The sequence below is a fragment of the Aptenodytes patagonicus genome, chromosome 21, assembly GCF_965638725.1.
Source record: "Aptenodytes patagonicus chromosome 21, bAptPat1.pri.cur, whole genome shotgun sequence".
NCBI lineage: Eukaryota > Metazoa > Chordata > Aves > Sphenisciformes > Spheniscidae > Aptenodytes > Aptenodytes patagonicus.
This window is the reverse complement of record NC_134969.1, coordinates 8,314,163-8,332,486: the sequence shown is the minus strand read 5'-3', so window position 1 is coordinate 8,332,486 and position 18,324 is coordinate 8,314,163. Positions and strand designations below refer to the sequence as shown.

The 18,324-nt window shown below is 47.8% G+C and overlaps 1 protein-coding gene across 5 annotated transcripts in view; it reads right to left on the bottom strand.

Moving 5' to 3' along the window:
• LUZP1 (leucine zipper protein 1) overlaps positions 1-18,324 on the bottom strand; it is a 46,388-nt gene that overhangs the window by 11,015 nt on the left and 17,049 nt on the right. For all 5 annotated transcript variants that reach the window (XM_076357089.1, XM_076357090.1, XM_076357093.1 and 2 more), the window contains exon 2: positions 585-3,859. In XM_076357089.1, the coding sequence (XP_076213204.1) occupies positions 585-3,743 (3,159 nt within the window). In that variant the 5' untranslated portion in view covers positions 3,744-3,859. The remainder of the gene's footprint in view (positions 1-584; positions 3,860-18,324) is intronic.

The following is an 18,324-nucleotide window of genomic DNA, read 5'->3' as shown; positions in this document are numbered from 1 at the left end:
CTCTTGCTTCTTTTCAGGTGGCATACTGACACAGACCAAGGAGGGAGCAGCCTTGTGTAACCTGCCACCACGCATCTGTTTAGGAGACGCCCGTGAAGCATTTCCAGACCAGAGTCTGGTTTCACATGGGGAAATGGTGCAGCTCTTACCAAAAGGAGCTATATCTCTACAGCTGCCATTAGAGCTACAGCTCTGCCTGAGGCACAACCCTATTAAAATCTGCTCATTTCCATCATTTTTTCATTACTACTCCAAGTTGACAGTGCCATGCAAAGCCACTCTGAAAAGCATACCATGTCCTACATAAGCTGTGACTATGTCTTCTCTGATCTTGGCAAGACCAAATGCTACTATATAGTTATTTATATGGCATTACAAGACCCAAGCAGATGGATCTAATTTCAAGAAGTCTAAATCGGGTACTTCACATATGAGATGCTCCACTGAAGACAGAAGGAACTGGGAGAGGGCAGCACTTCAGGAAATAAGCTGTAAGAATTTCAAATCAGGCACCCTACAACTAACAGGCAACTTGGAAAACCTCATCAACTGAAAGACAAGAGTGTTCAACATAGGATACTTACAGGTAGCATGGTCTGGTGCCAAGCAGAAGCTGCTGTAGGATCACTTGCATAGCTCCTGCGTGTTAGCAGTTCAGACACACCTAAGTTACTTTTGGTCCTTCGGGACCCCAGTTCAGGGGCACTCCAGGAATTAGCCGTGGCACTGGTCCTTGCTGAGGTCTGCTCCAGGGAGTTTGTTCTTGCGCTGTTCCCTTCCATTCCTGAGAGGTCCACTGAGGACCTACACATGTTTGTAGTACTGGAAGCTGCATTTTTTTCCACTTTGGTTTGAGAGTCCTCCAGGGAATGTAAGCCTTGTCTTGTTCTCCAGGAACTTCTCACAGTGACATGTTTTGTTTCGGATAAAGCTGCATCTGAAGAGCCATGGCTCTTCCAGCTGATTGTCTCCGAAGGCGGCTCACTGTTCCTCTCCATGAGTTCAGAAGTCTTTATCATAATGCTGCTTCTGGAGACCACTGTTTCTGCTTTACTTCTCGGTGCTGCCTCTCCAATTCTGTCCGTCTCAGATAATTTCAGAGCACTTTTATTAATTGATATCTCGAAGGGTGTAGGGAGATTGTTTGTTATTGGTGAAGGCTCATTTGGAGCAACTCTGATGTTGCTGGTGGTAACATGCCTTTCCTTTGCTGCTATATCTGCACTGGTCCTTGGAGCTGTTGGCTCAGAAGGGAAGATTGTGATGCTGCTTGTCATTTTATTTGTTACCATTTTAAAAACAGACTTCTGTTTTTCTGACTCTGCCTCAGAAACAGTCCCTCCCATAACTGCCTTCATATCCTTTTCAACAATCGCAGGTTTAATGACAGCTTTTGATCTCAGAGCTTCTCTTGGGCTGAACGATCTTCTGGATTTAAATCCTCCAGTGCTGGCATCTGATGGTTTTATACACTTGGTGGAGTCTTCATCATTTACAGTGTTTTTGTCATTTTCAAAAAGCGATGCTCTAAAAACTCCCCTGGAATTGGAGAACTGCTTGGAACTGACTTTCTTTCTTGTCTCAAAATCTGACTGAATGGTTGTTTTTTTGCTTTTTCCCAATTCTTCATCTGAATTAAGTTTTTCCTGGTTACTCTGGATGGTTTTGGAGTCCGTTTTTAAGCCAGCATTTACATGATCTGTTGCTGAAGTTGAAGACTGCTCCGTGTCTTCTTTATCAAGACCTGTGAGAATCTGCAGAATGTCTTCCTGACTCCTGGAGCAATGGGAACGCTTTGTTAGTGTTGAAGGCTTCGCACTTTCAAGTGATATGTCCGCGAATTCTTCTTCCTGGGAGATTATTGCTCTTTTAGCCCTCCCCTCCAAGGGCTGTCTGTGTGATGCAGCAAAAGTGTTCACTGCTTCTGCTTTAGAGCCAGTGGAGTCCGACGCCAACACATGGGAGGAGAGGTGGTACCTGTACGCCGAAGCTGTGCCGTTGGAAGAGGCGTGATTACCCCTGGTGAGCAGCGTCTCCCCCAAGCAGTCACTGACTTCTGCCTGACTTGTTTTCAGCTTCCCAGCCAAAGAAGCCACTGATTCTCCTTTGCTTGACTTTTCATCCCGTGCATCAGCACCGGTTTGGCAGTTGCTGCGGAGCACCTGAGATGGCTTCTCAGCCTTGGATCTCAGGCTTGTGTCACCAACAGGTTTGGAAGGTGCTTTCCAAGATTTCTGCTCCTGTGCAGCAGGAGGATATCGGCTGAGGACAGACGGCTGCTCTTTGGATCTCTTCCCCTCATTCTGCGTGACGCAGCCTTCCTTCTGACCAGAAGAAAAAGTGGAAACTAAAGATTTCTCTTCCAGTCTTTTTGTATCTGTCACAGCAGTGTCTGAAAGGGCAGATGCACCAGATGTTTTTCCTGCTTTTCTGTTCATTAGGCTTGGACTGGGCACCTGCTTACCACCATGGCTGTAGCTGTCATTACTGACAGAGAAATCTCTGTTCCTTGCTCTTTCCCGGCGCTGCTGCGGTGAGAGCTCCCTTGGCTTGTGCTTGGCAGCTGTCAAATCAGCTGTGACACCTCTGTATTTAGGTCTGTCATGTTTTCCCCTGCTAGAAAAGCTTGTATCTTCATTTTCGACCTCTCCATTCTCTAGATCTTTCTGTTTCTTTATTTGCATTTTTATTTCTTCTAGCTGACCTGTTAAAAGTTTGTTTTTATTCTGTTCACTCAAGTAACTGTCTTGCAGGTCATTGTTTTTGGCTCTCATTTTTTTAAGTTCTTCTTCTAAAGATTCAAAACGTTTGATCTGAGTTTTAAGTTTCTCGATTTCTTGGGTGAGATCTTTCACTTTGTTGTCTTCCTGATTTTTATTCTTTTGGTTTTCTGATTTATTCCTGGTTTCATTTTCTACATGTTTCAGGTAATCCACACTTCCCTTCCTCCTGGTCTCCTTAGAGGGCAATGCAGAAGTCAAGTCATCTTCAATTCTCAAATCATTTCTGTCCAGGAGATTATTTGATGACCTTTCTAGCAAGTTGGATGCATTTCTAGTTTGATCTGCTCTATTTAGTTTATTGTTTTGTTCTAGTTTCTGTGTTAGCTCCTGGATTATTTTTTCATTCTGCTTTTCTTTTTCATTAAAATGTTTTCTTTCAGTGATAAAGCTCAGTGCCAAGGATTTCAGTTTTTCTAACTCGCCCGTTAAGCTCTGCTCGGTTTTATCCAGCCTGTCCTCAGATGCTTCCAGTTCCTTCACTTTCACTCTAAGTATTTCTAGTTCTGTAGATATCTTTTTGGTCAAGTTCTTTTCTTCATTGAGGCTAAGACACAGCTGCGTACAGTCATTCTTGCTCCTGCTGAAGGCCTCCTCCAGCTTCTCCAGCTCTGCCATTCTCCTCTGAAGGTGTTCGATTTCTGACTTCAGCTCTCGGGTGAGGCTCTCTTCCTCTTCAAGTTTTTCTTTCATTAACCGGCAAAGCTCTTCAGCCTTCCTAATTTCTTCATCCTTGCCTTCGATCTTCAGCACTCTTTTCCGCAGGGCTTCAACATCAGCCAGCATGCTGGAGTTGCTGCCTTCTGCCTGGATAACTTTGTCCTGGAGGTCAAGCAGCTCATCCTCTGCTTTCTGCAGATTTTTAGTTGCTTCCTCCAGTTCATCAAGGCGGCGACTAAGACTCTGCAATTTGAGTCGTAGGTGCCAATTTGAGGTTTCCTTGTAACCTGTAAATTCTGCCATGTTTATTTTTTATTCCTTTTAGGTGAAGCTTTGCTTAGTCTGGGTGAATGGTGTGGTCTTTAAACCTTGTGTATTCCTGGTACGTTACTGTTTCTTTGAACAGAGGCAATCTCACCCTGAAAGAAAAAATGCTTAAAAATCAGTATGAGAGCTCAGCATATAAATATTCTCACTGTATAAGTTAGGCTATAAATGTTTATATAAATAACTTTTTAATTAAACACATTTCTGCATGCTAAATTAGGAGAAATGAAACTGTGGAGAAGAGCTAAAGTCCATTTACTTTGGTTATACAGTGTTTCCAAAAATAGCCTATTCCCAATAGCTGAAGGAAGGAAGTGCCCTCCTCTGCTGGTCTGCACAGGCGGTGTGTGCACCACCAGCGGACCTCCACGCCAGTGCTCAACAGTCAGTACAAGCTGACCACGTGCAAGCTCTTGGGCTGCGGAGGTTCATGCACATGCAGGACTCGGGTCCCTGTACACAGACATGCCCACACAGCAGATACCTTTCTTTTCAGCACTGCACCAGTGCCCTGAAGATGCCTTAGAGATGGAGATTCAGGAACCATAAACAAGATTTGGAAACTAGAAAATGCAACCCCCAGCCATTTGGTGGCCACTGAGGAAGGGGCGAGCCCCCCCACACCCGGCTTGCAGATGGAGGGTGTGAGAGCTGCTGCCAGTCGGCATGGCGCATCACTGCCAGTATTCCTCCTGCAGCCCAGGCTGCTCAGCAGAAATCTTCACCTGGGTTGTAGTCACATCTGAGGACACCATGCCAGTGGAGTTTCAAGTTTCTCCCTCCTATTTCAAAAGCTGTCATTGCCCTCAGCTGCCACCCACTCGCCCACCCAGGAGATGAGCAGTTGCGAATGCTTACGCCTCTCCTCCTTGCTGCCGCTGACAATGAGCAGTGATTATAACACACCGGCATGCTCTGACGCACTAAATGTAGATCTCTTCCCAGCTCAGCTCAGAGGTGGCAGGGCTTTTTTTAAACAGCCCCTCTCTGCTTGGCAGGGAGTAGCAGGGAGGGGGACCTGAGCAGGCCAGAATAGCTGCTGGGAGGATCTGAAGTCCCTTTTTGGTGCTCAGTATTAGCATCGCCCTGTCCTGGGCCTGAGGCACGTCCCCAACGTGTGCGAGGGCTACTGTACACTTGAGGGGAGGGGGGTGACTGCAGCTCTTTGACCTGCACCCTTGCTCAGGCTGTCTGCCTGAGCCTCCAGCATTTTTGTGGAGCTCCCTGCAGAGGAAACACTCAGGAGTTTCCTATTTCACAGCGCCAAGAAGCGAAGAGCAGGATGTGGGGAGGAGACAGCGCCAGTAAGGGAGACTGCAGTGCCCTGATGTGAAGCCTTCGACTGAAGACGATTCATTTCCTGCCAGGCAGGGGGGCCTGGGCTGCCAAGAGGCACCTGCTGCGCACACTGGGCACTCCTGGTGCACACGAGGCACCCTGTGACCGCTCTCCTGAGGGACCTCCCTCACTCTGGGGGAGGTTACCAACCTATTTTCTTGGTCTCATGCACCTCAGGCAGCTGAAAGGAGCACCACAAAGAGCACCTGGAGAGGAACCTCAGCGCTGTGCGCAGTGGCATGCCTGGCCTTGGCCACACGCCTGTCACCTCCCTCACCACCATGATCACATCCTGCTTCTGGGCCACCCTCCCTCACGCTGCCCACAGACCTTACAGGCCCCGTGGGCCGCGGCCCCGCTGCATGGCTATCTGCAGACAGGAAAGGCTGTTCAGACCCCAGCAGGATCCCATCAAGAAACGTCACTGGAGCGTCGCGGGAAAGGCCAAAGCGAGCAGCTTCGCAGTGCCCTTGAAAACAAAGCCCTGTCCCCAGCGAGCCTCGGAGCAGGGAGTTAATGGTTAACCCGGCATCGGCCACCGGCTGGGAAGTGAGAGCAGCCTCGTCCCCAGGACACAGCTGGCAGAGCGTGACACAGGCAGACGCAGCAGGGCTGGTGTGCAGCACTGCTTTTCAGGCCGCAGCTCCTGCAGGTTGCTTCTGCAGAGCTCAGGGGAGAGGGCTGTGTGTGGCCCGCGAGAATCGCACCAGCCAGGGGGGGTGGCTCTGGCTCCCAAGTGACAGGCTCCTCACCACAGAGGGAACATGATGGCTCAGCAAGCTCTGCCAGTGGGACCAGTCCCAATGCCCCCTTTGTGGGAAGGGGTGGGAAATGAAGAGCTACCTCCACAGTTGGGTGGGCAGAGGGGTGAGGCAGACGGGTGAGGCAGAGGGGCCATTCTTCCCTTTCCTCCCTCTTCTTCTGTATCCCAAATATTCCTGCAGCATCAGTTGCCACCTAGATGGAGTAGGACCCCCCCCCACACACACACACTTGGCGCCCTGGGGAAGCCCCATCATGGAGGCCAGTAGAGGTTGCTCAGTGAGCAACCGGGTGCTGAGACGTGACCTTGCCCTGAAGACAACGGGCTTCTGCAGACAGAAGAAACAATCGCCCCAGGAGGTGACCTGGGGTGGTCCAATGCAGCCTCCACCAGGAAGGAAGGGGGTTATAGGCACAGATCCCTGGGAAGGGACCCAGTATTGCTGGTGAACCACCCATCTTGTTGCTCCACCAAACCACGCTCCTAAAGCTGGTTCCTACAGAGTCAGGACCATGGCTAATAATATGTCTTTGCCTCTGCACAGGATAATGCTGGGTGAAGAGCTTGGTGTGAGCCATGAGTCAGGATTTAGACCCTCTGGCTACATTGTCACAGCTCACGGGTCATAAAGAGCAGGAGAGGGATGTTGGGACTGAGTCACCGTGGATCTACCCTGTGGATGTCAGAGCCTGCTCAGAGGCCCAGAGGAAAACCTGATTTAGGAGGAAACTCTCAAATCTTCGAATGAAGCAGAAAATTGAACTCAGCAATTAATTGCATGAATTAATTACTAGTGGTGTCCCTCAGGGGATGATGATGTTTAATGTCTTTATTAATGACACAGATGACATGGGATGGAGCACGCTCTCAGCAAGTTCGTGGATGATACTAGACTGGGAGGTGGGGGGAAGCATGGCTGATACACTGGAGGGCAGGGCTGCTATTCAGAGGGACCTTGACAGGCTGGAGAAAGGGGTGGACAGCAGCCTCAGCAAAAAGAAGTCTGAGTCCTGCTCCTGTAGCACCAGGACAGGCTAGGGATGATGGCTAGAAAGCAGCTTCACAGAAAAGGATGTGGGGAGTCCTGGAGGATGAAAAGTTGAACAGAGGTCAGCAGTGTGTCCTTCTGGCTAAGAAGGCCAACCATAGACTGGGCTATGTCAGCAAGTGTGCAGCCAGCAGGTTGAGGGAGGTGATCCTTCCTCTCTGTTTGGCTCTTGTGAGGCCACATCTAAGGTGGAGTGTCTAGTTTGGGACTGCCCGGTACAAGAAAGACACAGATGTACTGGGCTGAGTCCAGCAGAGGCCACCAAGATGGCCAGGGACTGGAGCAGTGGACATACAAGGAGACACTGAAGGAACTGGGTTTACTAACCCTGAAGAAGAGAAGGCAAAGACCTTTTGCTGCCTGCAGCTACTGAATGGGAGGGTGTAGAGAAGAGAGTCAGGCTCTCCTCTGAGGCACACAGTGAAAGAAGCAAAAGATACAAGCTGCAAGAAGAAAAATGCCAAGTACCTACTAGGACTTCCCGCCCCCCACCCCCTACCATGAGAGTGGTCAAACACTGGCACAGCGTCCCTCCCAGAGAGGCTGTGGGACCTCCATCCGTGGAGGTACTCAGAGCTCTACCAGGGGTGGCCCTGGAACTCCTGAATACCTCCCCAGCTGACATGAGTTACTGCAAGACATAAAAGAGGCTCAATCTACTTAGCTTAATAAGGAGATGTAAAGCAACATCTTCTACAAACAAATATGTGGAGAGAAAGTCTCCACGTGAAGTCTTCTAGGAGAAGGCCCTTTAACTTCTTGGCATAGCCAGAACTAACCCCCAGAACCTAAACAAATTAGCATTACAAATAAAGTGCACATTTATAAGATTGAGGGGAATCAGCCAATATAAAATATTATCTTAGATGAAGTGGCTGCTTTAAGCTGGTCATGCTTTGAGTGAGGGCTTGGACCAGAGAACTCCAGGGGTACTTCCAACCTAAATTACTCTGGCTGTTCATGACTGTTCTTCTCCAGCCTGTCACTGATATCAAAATATCAGAAAGAATGGTGCAGGATTCAAACATTGGGACTATTATTAATGCTAATTAATATTGTTGGGAGATGTTTAAACAGGACTTGTTAAATAAGTCTGATACGGCAATAACTTCCTCAGCTTGTAAAGGTACTGAACAATCTGACATGGATGTATGGACTTCAGATTTCTCTCTCTCTCTTTGGAAAGTGAGCAGTTCTCATCCTAGCTCTATTTTACTTTTTTAGCAAAAAAAACAAGAAAAGAGGATGATAATTTTCACAAATAGCAAAAACACTGTGGCAGTGGCAGATATAAGGACACTTCAGTTAAACAGAGCCATCTGAGTCACTGATAAAGTGAGATCAAAGACTCTGAAGGGCTGTATCCTGGAAACACTGAAAAGGCTTAAATGGTCACAGCAGAAATCTGTGCAGATGCAGCTGATGTACTGCTGCAGCTCAGAGGCAGACCCTCTTGACTGTATCAGCAGGAAATACTGAGTAGAAGTATGACAGTAGAAATGACATTATTTTGTATACAGTACTGGAATGTGTATTTACACACCCGAGTGACGCATCTCACCTTGCTTAAGTAGTGACACAGAGCAAGAGAGACACCTACAAATTGCTCTTGAGTCTTCGAGATTCAAAGAGAAAAAGATGCTCAAGTGTCTTCATCTGACCTTCCCAGGGAGACAGGACTTTCCATAGGAGGAAAGGAATCACCCTTTAAGGGCTTGTACTCTGCCCACTGACGATGAAGGGAACCTAGACATGGGCTCAGGCACAGATATCTGGATGGCAGTCGTCTCCCCTGGGAATGATGCCCCTCTCCAGGGGCCATGCATCAAAAACAGAAGCTGAAAGTTTGGGAAAAGCTGAGGAAAGTTTTGGGAAAGCTCAGAAAAGTAGTCATGAGTGCTTTTTTTACCCTTAAAAACTCTAAGAAATCACTGATTTCACCTGAACAACAAGGGCAATCCTGCATTAAGCCAAGCCACAATAACATCCATTTGGATTGGAGTTCTTGAAAAAATGCCCTTCCGATGAGACACATAGGAAGCCTGGGGAATCTCAAACTATCTGTTATTCAAAGCAAATATCAAGGCAAAATGCGTGGCTGGTAGACACCTACAGGGAGAAAAGATTTTGTCTGATCTAAAAGGTTCTTTATTATAGCACATTAAGCCAAAACCCAATTTCACAAGAGAAACGTGGCATACAATTTAACCGATTCAAAGTAGTAACTTACTAACAAACACTGCAGTGAATTTACCAGGATTCACTATTTGAATGACTCATTCTGATTCTACTTTTCTCCATGGATTTGTCATTGGGTTTTCTGGTCTTCCTCAACAAGCGCGTGTATCTCCTAACTTTATTTATATTTATCGTTATCGATTGCATTCTCCCCATTTAGTACAGATTGGCTTTCAGGGCTCTTCTGACTGCGTGGTTTTGGCCATGGCATCCTGTTAAACATCTGTGAGAATTCAGTATTCAGGACATTTACTAGAGTACTTTCATAACTCTCAACTACCCTTCATGTTCTTAAATCTATTTTTTTCTGCACACTCAGTTTTGCTCATTGTTATCTACAGTTTTATGAAAACATTTCTTTAGCAGCAGCATTGGATATAACCTTCCACTGGGACTATATTATCTTGTCTGCACAAAACACACACAGTCAGTTCACAGCTGTGCATGGATGCAAAAAACCTCCAGCTAGAAACATTTGTGCTAGCTGAAACACTTTATGAATTGGGAGATAACCATCTTTTATTTCAGGAACAGCAATTAAATGACTACTACTTGAGACCTACACAGATAATCTCTGCCAGAAGTCCTTAGGACTGTGATGCTGATCCTAAGCGCATCTCCGGACGCACAGAAGCATCTTACCCTACATGTCCTTGCTCTGATTTGGTTGTTGGTAAGAGTCCCACAAGCACCCACTGCTCCGGGTTTCAGGATGTCCCCAACACGCCCATGTGGGAATAAGTGTTGGCACCTACTCCTACTGTGCTCTCTGCTATGCCAAGATAAAAATGCTGCCAGCTGCCATGCATGTCTGTCAAGTGCTAGAGGACTCTGCTATCTCTCACGAGCACATTTTGCACTTAATCTTTGGATTTTTATCTTTTTGCTTGCACTTTTATACTGATAATGCAACATCCTTCACTGTGGTTGGGGGAGCCCAGGCCCCCAGTGACAGCACTGCTGGTCTTCCACAGTACCCATCATCAAAAGGGTAACGTCACATCATATATGTTAAGTTTCAGCCTTACCCAATCCTAAAGATGAATGAGAATTATTAATGCCTTGGCCTACAGCCACTTTTTATTCATTTCTTCTTTTGCTCTTGAAGCTGTAGGGGTTTCCAGTAGACCCTGGAGAGCAGCACTCATCGCAGGCAATAGAAAATCAATAGATTCAAACACAGCTATAATCAGAGATAAGAATAGCAATTTGCCCCATTGTAGCTGGAGCCCTTGGGGTCCTCCGCACTATCAAATCTACACAGGCTGAGTTTTGCATTCCTCAGCTGACAGGTGGTCTAGTTTCAGGGGAGGAGCAGAGTCGGGCTATTGTCCATGTTCTTGTGGATGGGGCGTACACCTGGTACTACTCCCTCCACCTCCCCAAATGCTGGGGTGAGCTTAGATTCTCCCTGTCCTGTTTTCTGCTAAATTATTACTCAGAATACCCGTGGGAACTGTATTTTTGCACTGAGCACAATGCTGGGAGTGTTTGCACACACCTGGGGAAAGGGAGCCTTAGGCAAGGAAGGTCTCCAGACTACGTATTCAAATTGCATTAGGAAGCTGACAGTCACTTCAGGCATAAGGACAGCTCTGGAGACGTACGTCAGCAAAACCTGGGGTAGCAAGGGGGCTCCTCTTAGCAATCCCAGATGGCCAAGCAGGTCAGGGGGGAGTTGACCTAGACTATGCTCTGGTTCTAATGCATATTCTTCCACCTGAAGTATAGGTTAGGTGTGTTTGTTGGATTCTGCCCCATATGCGTACACATCTACAGTTTTAATTAAAGGGTTTCTGGTGTTGCATACATATGCAAGGGAGTGTGAACATGTCATGCTCAAATGCGGTAATGCTGCTGACGGTTCATACTTGTATCACAGCTCAACATGGTGAGAGCATCAGCGGGATTTTACTTCCCTGCCCCAGGGTGGAATGGGCTGGGAGGAGTCCAGCATGTCATTCTTCATTTGTAAAGCAAAATTTCTCTGCCATTTATATAGAAAAAGGACATGGGTGTCACAAATTGCAGCAGGTGAGGATACTGTGGCCAGAGCCTTCAGTCAGTTAAAGAGAGAAGGATGGAAAGTTTTTCTTAATTTGATTTTGCCTTTTATCAGCTCCTTCCAGCACCTGGTTCTCGACTACACACAATGACACATAGTCGTGGGAACAGGAGAAAAAAACTCCAGAAAAAAAGGGTATAAAACAAGATATTCAGACTAAGTAAGAGCCAGAGACCACTACGTGTCATCAACCCCACATGCCACCTGCAGGTACCTAACAACCTCCTGGGGCAGCTGAAGAGAGGCAAACGATGTGTTTGCTTACACAGGATGGGGAAAGGGGCACCCTGGCCCCACTGAACACAAAGGCAAAATGCCAAGAGACTTTTGGGGATGTCTGTATTTTGGGGGATGAACTGTCTCAGAAATGTCTGCATCTAGTGAGAGAGGAAATTCTCAAAGTCAGAACAAGCTAAACAATCTGGAAGTGGTTTGAATATTGACTAATACAATGCTAGACTAGAGACATGAAATAACGAGACAGCAGCCAAAAATAACCACAGCGACCACAACGTTCAAGGAGACTAAAACAAAGACACCAAATAGCATCTACAGCAAGTGTGGGAGACTGCAGCAGGCTCTGCAAATGCCAGAGAGGATCTGGCATGTCACTGAGTCACACCGACGCTATGCCAACATGCCGATCACCCACCGAACTCCTCAGTGCTGCTCTGCTCCCAGCAGATCCCAGGAATTTCTCTACGCAGAGCTGGCAGGGCCAATGTGAAAGAAGCAGAGCATAAAGCCACCCCCAGTTGCTCACAGCAGACACTTTGAGAAGCACTAGGGTTTGAGCAGACAGTCACTGTTGCTTTACTGTGCACCACAGAGATTTTGCTTTTCTCTGCAAAGCTGATACTGCTCTCCTCTGGCTCCCCTTCGAAATCACTGCCTGCCTCGCACTGGGAAGACTCGCAAGTAAAGGCTCACTGAGACCAGGTCTGAGCATTCGGTGACTAGGTGCAGCATCTTCCTTTCAGCAATACACGATAGTGTTAACCTGCACAAGTGCCAAACAGAGCCCTGCAGCTGGTGGCATCCTTGCCCTGGGAACCCCAAGGCAAGGAGGATGTTACCTGGAGCTCTTGATAAGAAATGGATCAATACTTTCAAAGCCACTCAGCATGCTGCTCCTATCTGGCAGGTATCAAAAAATGCCTTGTACATGCAGCAGACAAGTTACCTATTTTGACAAGCTCTACATTTGCCTTATATTTGAATTCAGTAACACATTTTTATGTATTGTAGGCAAGCAGAAGAGTTGGTGGGACAGCTGGGGACCTCATCACATCACGGATCTCAAGAATTACCTTCCTGCCTTCTTCATGCTGTTGCAAGAAAAATGCCCCATCCTGCACCGGAATCAAAGCTGAGGAAGATGTTTTTCTTCTCTGATTCACTGTCCCATGCTGCCACTTGTACTATCCTCAGAAACAGATTTTACTGTCACATTTGATTTCACAAACACTATGCAGGCATCTCTCCAGTGAGTCACAAACTTGGCAGCATCTTGCGGATGGCATGGGAAAAGCAGCCCCAGCCCAGTGGTGCCTTTGTAATATTGGACATGGAGGTCTTCCACCTCCTTCATCCTTCCATCCCGCCCTCCCACCTCTGTCAGGCTCAGCATTGCAAGGGCTTCAGGGACCATGGCTGTCACCATCACTTCTCTTCACCCCCATAACATGTGCTAGCATCAAGGTGCCACCTGGAGCTGAACCACCCACAGGCTGGCTGAAAGCCACAGGATCTAAACTTTAGGAGAGCTTCAGACTCTCAGCTTCAGAAGTTTCCCAACTGTCCTGTCACGAGGCTAGCATTTTGTCTGTTACTGTTGTCTACTTTGTACCCAGTTGTCATTGGTTTTCACCTGTAATTCTCCAGCATTGCCCCTTTTGAGGAAAGGGGCCTTGGACTTCTCAGGGATATGCAGTATGTATGGAGACATTGGTTCAATGTTAATAGCAGTACAAAAACCAAACAGAGTATTAGAGGAGGAATGTAAATCAGGAGGGAAAACTGTTGCTCAGTATAGAGTGCTGCGGGCTTCTGGCTCGTCCATCTCAGAAAGGCTGCATGTAAGGAGACTGCCCAGGATCAGCCTCTCCAGCCTGAAACAGAGACAGCTGATGGGGGGAGGAGGTACTAATACAGAGCCATAAATATCAGGAGAGGAGTAGAGGAAGTTGATGTTTGCTGCCATCCATAAAACAGAAACTGATGGGCATCAGCTGGAATGACTGCGGGGAGGTTCAGAGCAAGCAGCGAAACCACGGAAATCACCACTTGCAGGATATTATGGATGCCAAAAGTTTATACAGATCCAGAAATTTATTAGAAAAATTCATGGAAGAAAATTTCAAAGATTATTGAATGCAAAGAACACACAGTCCTATGACTAAGGAAGTCCCCGGAAGTGGGTAGGGGGGGAAATCATACATATTAGGTATGCTCCTCCCCAACATCTGCTTTCGGCCACTGGTGCAGCTAGGATGCTGAGGAGACAGGCACCTTGGTCTGACCTACAGTGCTCTCTCCTCTGTTCCTTTTCTTCTCTCCCCCATCACTTCAGTCTACCTTTCTCCGCTTCTCAAACTTCCATTTTCCCTAGATATTTAGCATATGGTAAAAGCTCTTCTCAGACCTATCTTCCACATTGTCACTTTAACAAGCTTGTCTCCTATACTTGCTCTTCTAACCTCTTCATCTGGCCACCACAAATCTTACTCTTCAAGCACAGCTCTATTCCCTTCACCCTCTTCTGTCATGCTTGTGCTGAGGGCTGGGACAGTAATATTGGCTCCAGTTCCTGCTGGCGTTTTCACTCCCTCTTCCCATCCTGTTGCCTTATGCTCGTCTCTGGTTGGGCTCACTCTGTTCAGCGCTCTCCTGCTTGTACATGGTGTTATTCTGGGGAACTCCTTGCTGCAGGACGTTGTGGAAGCTACAAGTCCTCATGGGTTCATAAAGCAGCAACTAGACAAATTTATGCAAGAAAAATCCCTCAAGGTCATACATACAGGGACAGGGACCCACTCCTAGCTCAGCAAGTCTCTGAGCCAAAACTTGGAGGTTGGAAGAATCCTCTGGCCTGCATCGTTGCACGCTTCCCCTGTCCCTATCCTCCTTCGTGGGAGTCCATTTCTAGCCATTGTTGGAGATGGGATATGGGGTAGGTAAATCTTTGCTCTCATCCAGCAGAGCTCTTACCATCTTCTTGGGTTCTTGTCTCGTCCCATCCCAAACACCTATCCAGCTCATACAGGACTAACTGCACATCTGACAAGTGCCACACTGCAAATGGGCTAAGTACCCAAAAGCATAAACCCACACAATTTATCGTCCAGCAACATATACAGAGCTGGGAAAGGCACCCCTGGTATGATACACCTAATAAGATCAGCTTCAGGTCCTCATAACCATCTCTGAATCATTTTGCTCATTAGGTGTAGGCAGCTTTAACCTTCACATTCTTCCTAGCATTATACCTGAGAGCCACATGGGCACGATATATCCCTGTTGGCATGAAAATTATAGGGTATTGTATGTTTCTCTGCACCCCGTCTGATATAGGCTATACTCCACTCTCCTAACAGAGTGGTGGAAGGACATCTGAGCCATCTCCTTTGCAGGAACACTCCTTTGATTGCTGTGAGCTTTCCTGGCCAAAAGCCTGGCTCAGCCATTCAGATATTTCCACACGGATCCCTACAAACCCTGCAGAAAATGGGGATTGCTCCAAAAGCCCTCCCAAAAAAATGAACTCATGGACCCAGTAGCACAGAAAACTCGTTATTCTTGCGACTTTCTTCCTGGAAGAACTCAGTCAATGAAGTTTGTAAGTACTAAAACGAAAGCTTTTTAGCTCCCTTACACCCGCCACAAGAACAGCTTGGGGAGTTGCCATAGCTACTGACTGCCCTGAACTACTGCAACTACTGAACCGTCCGTTTTCTGCCTTGGACAGAAATGAAAGGACAGGCAGGCAACCAGCCTGTGTGTGGGTGCCTGCCCAGCCTTGGCACAGAAATGCAATTCAGCAAACTCCCAGCAGATCTCAAAAGCTGGGACAGAGCAGAGTTTCGGAAAAAGGAAGCGTACAGGCCCAAAAGAAGCTACACTTCACACCTGCACCAGCCTGGAGGCCAAGACAGCAATGGCTGCAGGGCAAAGCCGTGTGGGGAGACTGAGAAGAAAACAACCACGTAACATCTCCCAGTATGCTCTTCAACAGTGCAATTAGAGAACAATGGGATGCACCTCTCATCCCCACCCATGCAGTCCCAGCTATTAGTCCCAGCTAATATCACAGTATTCAACGTGACAGAAAGCTCCTAGCTTTCTAATGCATGCCCTGATTTTTTTTCTCTAGGACCAGCAGGGCTGCTGTCCTCATAGTTTGAAGTGTATTTCAGAAGAAAGGAACAGCTCTGCTAATCATCCTGAAGTGCAGGGTCCCAGGCTACCTGCTGCTGCCAGGGAGCAACTCCAAAAGCCACAGTGGTATGTTTGATTCACCCAAAAAAGGCTGTAGGGCATCACACTGAACCCCAACCCACTGCTACTGGGCTTCCCCAGCAGCCCTGACTGGTCTTTTGATGCACTGCTGCACAGCTAGTCCCGTGGCCTATTTTCAACATTGTTTTGGACATCCCACAGAAATAAAGCAGCATTTGAAAAATCTGTTGCTACAGCAACGTCTCTCTGGCCCTCAGACCATACAATAATGCTCCAGAAGGAAGCTGGCACTTTCCAGGTTTTTTGAGCTAGTCTACCCAAGGAGGTACCCTTTGATAGTATTTGTTCAAGGATTCCTCCAGGTCCTCTTTCTTCTGCTGCCCATTTGTCACAAGGTTTAAAAGTTGTCTTTCCTGAGGTCCATGCTATGATGAAAACACATCCTTGCTTGTGTTGCAATTTGGATTCCTACACTTTGCTCTGCTTCAGCCATTTAAACAAGTACTGGGTCTGTTGCCTCTTGCTCAGGGATGTCCCAAACTGTCCTAACACTGCAGCTCCTGGAGCGATGCATGCTGGCTGAGTTGGATCTGGTGCCTTCTCACTCCCAGCTGCATATTCCCCCTGCTACGCACACTCCCACTCTCCTATCCCAAGCATTCATGCAGGACTTATCTGGGCTAAAACTAACCTCATTAAGGTAAGAAATAGTGGACAGAAAAATGTTTGTCCCAGCACAAAGGCATACAAGGTATGAACAAGGGTGAAAGTGAGCAGCGCAGGAGCAAGGAAGGAAGAGGCAGAGGAAGGCACCGTTTCTCCATCAGTGAGACTTCCAACTGCCCACAGCTGCCAGGAACATTTCTTAAGGAAAATGGTGACAGAACTCTTATTAGCTCCCACCTACATAAGCACTTCAGCAGAAATGGGTTTACCTCCAGAAAGCTTCCTGGATCTGCACTTCAACTTTGAACTCGCACCTTCCTGGAGAAGCTAGTGCCCCCACGTGACACCGGCAACGCAGGACCTGCCCTCGCTGCCATGCTACATCAACGCATACCGCCACCGCGTTACTAAAAACAGCTGAAGAAACTCTGAGCTCAGGGTCACAGAGGCAAAGGCTTACTCTGAAGATCTATGGAAGGACCTTCCAAATCTGATCAGGGAAATGACAGATGACATTCAGTGTAGATCAGCATTAAGTTACAGACATGGAAAAAAACATTCTAAATTTACATGTAAAATAACAAGCTTTCAGCTTACTGCAACCATTCAGGAAAATCACAGAAACATAGAATAGTTTGGGTTGGAAGGGACCTCTAAAGGTCATCTAGTCCAATCCCCCTGCCATGGGCAGGGACATCTTCAACTAGATCAGATTGTTCAGAGCCCTGTCCAGCCTGACCTGGAATGTTTCCAGGGATGGGGCATCCACCACCTCTCTGGGCAACCTGGGCCAGGGTTTCACCACCATGTAAAAAATTTCGTCCTTATATCTAGTCTAAATCTACCCCCCTTTAGTTTACAGCCATTCCCCCTTGTCCTGTCGCAACAGGCCCTGCTAAAAAGTTTGCCACCATCTTTTTTATAAGCCCCCTTTAAGTACTAACAGGCTGCAATAAGGTCTCCCTGAAGCCTTCTCTTCTCCAGGCTGAACAACCCCAACTCTCTCAGCCTTTCCTCATAGGAGAGGTGTTCCATCCCCCCGATCATTTTTGTGACTCCCCTCTGGACTTGCTCCAACAGGTCCGTGTCTTTCTTATGCTGAGGGCTCCAGAGCTGGAGGCAGTGCTCCAGGTGGGGTCTCACCAGAGCAGAGCAGAGGGGCAGAATCCCCTCCCTCGACCTGCTGGCCACGCTGCTTTGGATGCAGCCCAGGATACGATTGGCCTTCTGGGCTGCAAGCGCACAGCGCACATTGCTGGCTCATGTCCAGCTTTTCATCCACCAGTACCCCCAAGTCCTTCTGGGCAGGGCTGCTCTCAATCTCCCAGCCTGTATTGATATGGGGGATTGCCCTGACCCAGGTGCAGGACCTTGCACTTGGCCTTGTTAAACCTCATGAGGTTCACATGGGCCCACTTCTTCAGCTTGTCCAGGTCCCTCTGGACAGCATCCTGTCCCTCTGGCGTGTTGACCGCACCACTCAGCTTGGTGTCATCTGCCAACTTGCTGAGGGTGCACTCGATCCCACTGTCTACATCGTTGATGAAGATATTAAACAGTACCGGTCCCAATACGGACCCCTCCAGGACGCCACTTGTCACCAATCTCCATCTGGACATTGAGCCATTGACCACTACCCTCTGGATGTGACCACCTAACCAACTCCTCACCCACCGGACAAATCCATACCTCTCCAGTTTAGAGAGAAGGATGTTGTGGGGGACCATGTCAAAGGCCTTACAGAGGTCCAGATAGACGACATCTGTAGCCCTTCCCGTGTCCACTGATGTAGTCACTCCATCATAGAAGGCCGCTAGGTCAGTCAGGCAGGACTTGCCCTCGGTGAAGCCATGCTGGCTGTCTCGAATCACCTCCCTGTCCTCCATGTGCCTTAGCATAGCTTCCAGGAGGGTCTGCTCCATGATCTTGCCGAGCACAGAGGTGAGACTGACTGGCCTGTAGTTCCCCGGGTCTTCCCTTT